At 42.6% G+C, this 8,197-nt stretch overlaps 1 protein-coding gene across 2 annotated transcripts in view; it reads left to right on the top strand.

The window, feature by feature from the left end:
* Itgav (integrin subunit alpha V) overlaps positions 1 to 5,055 on the top strand; it is a 72,769-nt gene extending 67,714 nt beyond the window's left edge. For both annotated transcript variants that reach the window (XM_005346651.3, XM_005346652.3), the window contains exons 29-30: positions 1,121 to 1,243; positions 1,495 to 5,055. In XM_005346651.3, the coding sequence (XP_005346708.1) occupies positions 1,121 to 1,243; positions 1,495 to 1,590 (219 nt within the window). In that variant the 3' untranslated portion in view covers positions 1,591 to 5,055. The remainder of the gene's footprint in view (positions 1 to 1,120; positions 1,244 to 1,494) is intronic.
* The last annotated feature ends 3,142 nt before the right edge of the window (positions 5,056 to 8,197 follow it).

The following is an 8,197-nucleotide window of genomic DNA, read 5'->3' on the forward strand; positions in this document are numbered from 1 at the left end:
GTGGAGGTGGTGGAGGTGATGGAGGTGGAGGTGGTGGAGGTGATGGAGGTGATGGAGGTGGAGGTGGTGATGGAGGTGGAGGTGATGGAGGTGGTGGTGGTGGAGGTGGTGACGGAGGTGGAGGTGATGGAGGTGGAGGTGGTGATGAAGGTGGTGGAGGTGGAGGTGGTGATGAAGGTGGTGGAGATGGAGGTGGTGATGGAGGTGGTGGAGGTGATGGAGGTGGAGGTGGTAATGAAGGTAGAGGTGATGGAGGTGGTGGAGGTGGAGGTAATGGAGGTGGAGGTGGTGGAGGTGGAGGTGGTGGAAGTGGTGGAGGTGATGGAGGTGGAGGTGGTGGTGATGGTGATGGAGGTGGAGGTGGTGATGAAGGTAGAGGTGGAGGCAGTGGTGGAGGTGATGAAGGTGGAGGTGGAGGTGGAGGTGGTGATGGAGGTGGAGGTGGTGATGAAGGTAGAGGAGGTGGAGGTGGAGGTGGTGATGGAGGTGGAGGTGATGGAGGTGGTGGAGGTGGTGGTGGAGGTGGTGGTGGAGGAGGTGGTGGTGGTGGAGCATGAGCCACAGCGTTCATGTCAAGGCCAGAGGACAATTTTCCAGAACTGATTTTCCCCCTCCATCATTTGGAGCCCAAGGATTGAACGTAGATCATCAGCTGTGGGGCAAGTGCCTTTAGCTGCGGAATCCTCCCTGACCCAGGATTGTACTCTTGTCCTATGGTATTCCTTTACACCACTGTAGAATTACCAGCACTGGGCTTTTTTCTTTAATGCTTTGGTCTATGTAACAGGTTTTTACTGTTTACCACATTTGTTGGGAGATGTTTTTGGTTCCTTTCTCCCCTGACAGTTATAAGGTTTGAAACTAAGTACATAAAATAAGCAGATTTTGAAGATATTTAAGTACTGAAAATGGGATCAGCAGTCAAGATCTGTATGGGGTCATTTACCAGTCGTTTCATGTGAACTCTGAAGTCAGCTTACTGTTAGCACACCTAATGTGTGCGCACTAGATGATTGTGTGAGAAAGGAGCGTGACGTGAACACCACTAAAATAAAAATTAAAAGCGACTGACTTACTAAGTCAAATAGTTATCTAAAGCGCCATGTGTTTTCCCCAACAGGTCACCACTAACATCACCTGGGGCATTCAGCCGGCGCCCATGCCTGTGCCCGTGTGGGTGATCATCTTGGCGGTCCTCGCCGGGCTCTTGCTACTGGCTGTTCTGGTTTTTGTAATGTACAGGGTAAGTGATGGACTTTGGGAGGGGAAGGGGAAAGAATAGAAGAAAAGGGTCAGGGAAGTAGGGAAAAGGGAGGAAAAGAGTAAAGAAAAGAAGAAACGGACGCACAGTGACACCGCCCGATGAGCAGGGCTCGTTTCAGGATGGGAAACTAAACAAAAATGGCATTTGGAGTCTCAAGCTGCTAATAGGAACGCTCAATTGTATTTTTAACGTTCTGTTAGTGAGAGCTTTGTCTTTTCTTTAACTGACAGATGGGCTTTTTTAAACGTGTCCGACCGCCTCAAGAAGAGCAAGAGAGAGAACAGCTCCAACCTCACGAGAACGGCGAAGGAAACTCCGAAACCTAGTTGTGGTTCCCAAGCGGCGCCGCTTCTGGATCCACGGAATTTTCCACTTTGGCGATAGATTTAAATATCTTTCATGAAGAACAAAATCCCCAGATGGTATGGCTGAGGGTACCCAGTAGCCTCAGCTTACCCACAAAACTGAAATGACTGTTTGCCAGCTTCTCTTGATAAACAGGCTCAGATTACGTGGGCTTCACATACACTGACGTGCGCTGTTAGCGATAATCCTTGTTCAGCGTACATACGACAGCACCTGAGTTACCACATCACATAACATGGTACCTCTTCGGTTACTGTTTCTAATTTACTATGTGAGGTTTCTCTCTTCTTCGATGTTACGTTAAGGCAGTTAGGATCTTTAAGCAATTCAAGTTTAGACCTTAGCACCAATAACTTTGTATAGGTACTTAGAACGTCAGTACACATTACACTACACTATTTCATAAGCTACTGAAGACTCAGCGATTGCACAGACTTAGATTTCAATATCATTTGCATAGTAGGACTTTTTTTTTTTTTTTTAAATCTGATACCATCAAAATTCTTTCCTGGGCGCTAGGCCACTTCAAAACATGTGCTCCGTATATATACGTCCCTGGCTTTAATCCTCAGCACTGGGGAGAAACAACAGCTTCCTGTATTAACAACGGTACAGTATTTTTTGTATGAAATTTAGGTTTTTATTTATATCTAGTCTGCATTGTATTTTATTGTATTTTTGTAATTTAAATTCTATACCAAATCCTTTAAGCCATTTCATGCTGAAAATTCTATAATTAAAAATGCCCATTAAGCAATAGCTTGATCTTAACTAAATAATGATGGTGATTGAAGCCCTGGGAGCTGGAAGTTGTTTCTGAGGTACGTCCATTTCATTGTCTGGCTGTTTGCAGTGTATAAAATGCCAAAAGGCTCTCTGTAAGTCTCTGCTATAACCGCTCATCAAAATTGCATTCTTTAATTAGACTGGAGCTTCCAATTGGTGTTAATTTATTTTGCTCCTGTATTCATATTTTCCTTCTATTTCCGAAACCGAGAACGGGTCAGGACCGTCTTTATAACCTATAGGAAGCTGGATCTCCCACCCTTACCCCGAGAGAAACGCTTGGAATCCACATTCCAAAGGCAGCGAGCATGGTTGCTTCTAGTGAGGGCATTTCTCCAGGTTAAGCAAGGCAATGCATCCACCTGCCTCAGCTGTCAGAAGAAATGCTAAAAAGGTGTTTTTACTGCAGCTCCTGTTACTGAAAACCTTCTAAAGCTTTCTTACATTTGCTAATGTAAGTTTTCTGGGGCTTAAATAAAGGCAGCAGCGTTAGCAAGGTCTTCATTGTCCCTGATTTATTCACAGTTCCTCAAGGCCATGGGATGACTATCGATTATAGCTATTTTTGTGCAGTTATATCAGCTGTGCACTAGAAGTTGAGAATTTTAACAGCTTTTTAAAGTGCTTTCCTCATTAGGCAAGGAACAATATTTCTCTTAAATAATTGAATATTTTTCTACATTTTGAGAATAATGAAATTTGTCTCACCATATCTCAGGTTATTTCCATGTGCATATGGCTGAGCTAATATGGAGAATTTATTTTCATAACAAGAGGCACGTTTAGGTGGCTTGTACAAGTTAGATATAGACAGAACCCTATATTTAGCTTGAACTTTTAAAGTAATAGTTTCTGGGGCATAGAATTTATTAATGGCTTGAAAGGTCATAATCATATACACAAGTTTTTTAGCCAATAAATTTAAATTCTTTTCAGAAATATTTTTATCATAAAGCCAAGTGTTGACCACCACACACAGCCACTAAGTTGACTGTAAAAACTTTTGCTCTGTCTTCCTTCATAATAGCTGCCATTCCTGAAAAATCAATGAAATTCATTCTTTGGCAATAGAATCAATATTGATTTTTACAGTTATTCCTATTATGGCTCCTTTGCCAAGGAGTAACTTTCTGTTCAGGACTGAAAGAAGTTGTAACGGGAAATTAACATGATGTGTAGTTTTCTGCCAAAGTGTGGATTTCCTTTTAAAATGTGTAAATTTGTATCTCTGTAAGGTTAGAAACTGTAATTTTAAAGTCAACTCTGAAAAAAAAGTTGATTCTTTTTATTCTATAGCAGTGTATGAATATAATCGATGGACTATCAAAGGATTATTTTAGATTCATATTTGTAGTTTATTGAGAATTAAAATTGATTTCCAAGTATAAAATTTTCATAATCTAGTTCAGTTGATGCAGAGGACATTTATTGACAGTGATGCTGGGTTTCTTACAGAGATAATTATTTTAGTGTTGATGCTGCATAACATCTATTGTCAGGGTCACTTCCCCTACGTTTAATTATCATTGTGATTCTGATTGTGCCTCAATGACTATAAAAGGCAAAACAGCCAAAACATTATTGTCTTAATTCTACCTGAATTGTGAAATTACTAATTAGTTAATCCTCATGAATGCTACATTACTTACATACTGAGGAGATTGACCAATAGCAGACAAGAGCTTGCTGTTCCTTTAGGACAGCAGTGAGGGTTTTGATAGTGAGCCTAACCCCAAGGAGGGACTTCTGAGTCAGAGTATAGACAGGACAGCTGGTTCTCATAGGGCAATGGCGAGCTGAGGTGGCATCCGTCCCCACTGGCAGAGTTGTGCAGACCCTCACAGAGGAGACTGAGCTGTTTTAGAATAGTTGTGTGGCCATTGCCTCTCTGTGAGTTTGCTTTACTCATGGGTGGCTTTTACATTTCATTTGATGAGAAAGGGGGAAAGGCGAACAAAGTTGTATTGGGGATCCAAAAAGGCAAACAAAATTGCTTAAAGTCTAGTGATTTCTAAAAGGTTTCTTTGAACGGGTTGGTCCTTCATCTGACCCGTGAACTGTGGCTGTGCCATCTGCAATCTACACTGGCATTTGTTGTAACTCCTGATGTGTCATGCTTTCTGTGAGGGTACTGGGCCTCCCATTAATTTTGTCATTGTTCTCAAGTGCAATATAACAATGTAACGAAACATATAATATAAGTCATTGTTAATTTAGTAAGCCTAATCTGAATAGAGATTTATTAGTATTTTTTTGTTTGTTTTGGTTAGCAGAAAAGAGCAATTCTGCTGTAGATGTAGGTACACAGGTGAAGTTTTTTTTTTTTAACTTCTAAACCGAATTCTGCATTTCATTTTAGGTGGAAAATGAGCTATTCCCTTTCTGCTTTAAAACCCTTTCAGCATCTTGAGGTAACTTGGAAGCTACTTGTATCAATTGACTTTGCTCTTTAAGTAACGTGGAAGGTGATTCTCTTGGGCTTCTCTCATGGTCACCCACATTGGGTGAGACATAAAAATGAATCTGTTCTGAAATCTGTCATTTGCTGACTTGGTTTGAGTTAGTAAAAGCAGGTACCATGTTCTGCTCTCCTTCCCACGTGTAACTTGTGACTGTATAATAAACTTGAACATACGGTGCCGGCCTCCTGTGTGGATTCTCCCATCTCTTGCCCTCTCTTGTTCCTTAATCTCACAGCGCAGCAATCATGTGTCGACCGAGTGACTTCAGGGTGGTGACACAGCTCTCTCTAGAAGTTCAGATTTCTAACAGGATTCATTATCTCAATGCAGGAAACCCACAAACCAAAAGCAAAGGAAACTTAAAGCCACATTCTTAGAGAGGAAACGATTTCTTATTATGTCAGCTGCTCTGGAAATAATTGTGAGAGGCGTGCACGTGAGATTGTGTGGGAATTAAAAGGCTTCTTTCTGCACTTCAAAGGGAACAACAGCGTGAAGTGGCTTCCTCTAGAACAGAGATGACAATTGCTGCTCTAGAGCCAGCAGAGGGTTAATACCTCGCATATGCAAAGAACTCAGAAAATCATAAACTCCATAAAGCCAAACCCTCCAGCCAATTTATGAGTAAATCAAATATTCAGGGGTTTTTGAAAAGATGAAGCATACATAGCCAGTAAATATATGAAAAGTGTTCAGTTTCTGTAGCCATCAGGGAACTCTAAATCAAAACTACTGGGAAGGACCCATATTTTGAACCTGCCTCTGGCAGCTCCTCCCTGACCATTTGGGTACTCTTTCCCCCTCCATCAGCTCATGGAACCCCGTCCTCTCCTACCGCGTGCCGACCAAGTATACTTTTTTCTACTCACAAGTACTGTGTTACAGGTAAGTGTTTTTTATTTTTTATTTTTTTCTTTAAGAAAATATAGTCAGGCTGTAGTAGTACACACCTTTAATTCCAGCACTTGGGAGGCAGAGACAGGGAAATCTCTGAGTTCAAGGGCAGCCTGGTCTATGGAGCGAATTCCAGGGCAGGTTCCAAAGCTACAGAGAAAACCCTGTGTCGAAAAAACAAAAAATGGCCGGGCGATGGTGGCGCACGCCTTTAATCCCAGCACTCGGGAGGCAGAGGCAGGCGGATCTCTGTGAGTTCGAGACCAGCCTGGTCTACAGAGCTAGCTCCAGGACAGGCTCCAAAGCCACAGAGAAACCCTGTCTCGAAAAACCAAAAAAAAAAAAAAAAAAAAAAAAGAAAACAAAAAATGCAATTCCAACCTAGTCCGAGTGGCTATTGCTTAAAAAGCAAACAAACAAGAGCTAGGGAACACCTGGGAAGAAGGAACTCCTAGCACAGCTGGAGAGAATATAAACTATAGCTACTGTGGAAATCTGTATGGAAGTTCCACAATAAGCTAAAGTTAGAGCTATCATATGACCCAGGTATAGCAGTTCTGGACACCGAAGCACACAGTGCATGCGATCGTCCATGTTTATTGTGGCATTGTTCAGGACTGTTCACAATAGCCCTGATAGAATCAGTCTAGGAGTCCATTGATGGGTGGATGGACAAATGAAATATGTATTTATGTAGGCCTTGCTTTTATATTCTTTTTTGTTTATTCTGTTTTTTTTTTTTCTTTCGAGACAACGTTTCTCTATAGCTTTGGAGACTGTCCTGGCACTAGCTCTTGTAGACCAGGTTGGCCTCAAACTCACAGAGATCCGCCTACCTCTGCCTCCCCCATGCTGGCATTAAAGGTGTGCTCCACCACTGCCAGGCTCTTTTTATATTCTTGATCACAGTAAGTTCCTACACTGTGTACACTGCCCCCCTCCCCACCACTGGAGACACGGGCAGGGAGAAAGCCGCTCACAGGCACTGCTAGCTAGAGGTAAGATAAAGAGTGATGCTCAGCCAGAGACAGGTCCTATGCAGAACTTCCTGCAGCCGTTCCACATACAAAGCCTTCTAGTTTGCAAAGCTGGGCTCCTTCACTGTAGATCTATGTGCTACTCAGTAAAACCAGCTGATCTTGATAACGCCATCAGTAGCCACCCAAGATCTCAATCGGACAATCCAGGCTTCAAGTTAGACACACTCCACCCTACCCTGTCCCCAACAACTCCAATTAGCCATCTCAGCTGAGTCTAACCCCAAACACTCATTTCCCCTACCTTTCCTCTTGTTTTCAGGCTCGTGCATCTTTGCCAGCTTCCCATCTTTTGCTGTTGTTTATTTGATTGTTTTATAACACGCCTATGTGTGGCAGTCTCTCTTCCCTGTCTTTTCCTCTCTAATCTCTTTCACGCCGATCGACAGTGATGCTAAAAATGCAGGGCTGAGAGGGTTTCTCCTTCCTGTTCAGCCCCCTTCAGAGTGGTCTTCAGTGGAGAACTCTGCTTACTTATGTACCATCCAAGTGGTGTAGGAGGACTGCTGGAGATGCCATCTGTGAATATGCCACAACAGTGTCCTACACTGTAAGTACGTACAAGTGTCTGCTAGGTATTTTAAAACAGCTTAGTATTCTCCACTCGTCTTTCACTGCAGAGAAGGGTCAGTCTTCTGGTAACTGCTCTCACACTTTCTCAAGTACATTGTGCTTTTATGCATCTCACACATACACACACACACACACACACACACACACACACACACTCCAGTTTTTAAATGACCTATTTCTGTGTAAACTCTTATTCTGTACAGCCTACCTTCCGCAGTGTCTTCCACAGACTATTTAATTTCGTTCCACTCTATGTAAGCTCAAAGACGTTTGTATTTGCTTCTTCAGTTTTCATCACCACACCGGACTGTGTTTTGTTTCCATACTGCCTCGCCCTAACAGGTGGTAAGCTTGTCGAACGAAAGGATTCTGTTTTACTTATTCCAAGCACCAGCCTAAATGTGCAGTGAGCACCTCATTAAGTATTTGTTAAGTCAGAAGTTTGTTTGTTTTTGTTTTTTTATTTTAGGCAGGGTCTTTCTACTTAGCCCTGGGCGTCCTGGAGCTCACTAGGTAGACTGAACAGGGTAGCCTCAAATCTCCTGAGTGCTGAAATTAAAGATGTGTGCTGCCATACCTGGCAAGACATTAAAAAACAAACAATCAAAAAAAAAATCCCCAAAACACATGAAAAGTATAAGTTACAACAGGTGAAAGTATAATTAGGAATATTTTTTTATAGCCAATTTTTTTTTTATTGAGAAAAGGGGAAAAAAAACCAAGTTTCCGCCTCCTCCCAGCCTCCCATTTCCCTCCCCCTCCTCCCACCCTTTTCCCCCTCCCCCTACTCCTCTCCCCCTCCCTCTCCAGTCCAA

This window comes from Microtus ochrogaster, chromosome 4 (assembly GCF_000317375.1).
Source record: "Microtus ochrogaster isolate Prairie Vole_2 chromosome 4, MicOch1.0, whole genome shotgun sequence".
Taxonomy (NCBI): Eukaryota; Metazoa; Chordata; class Mammalia; order Rodentia; family Cricetidae; genus Microtus; species Microtus ochrogaster.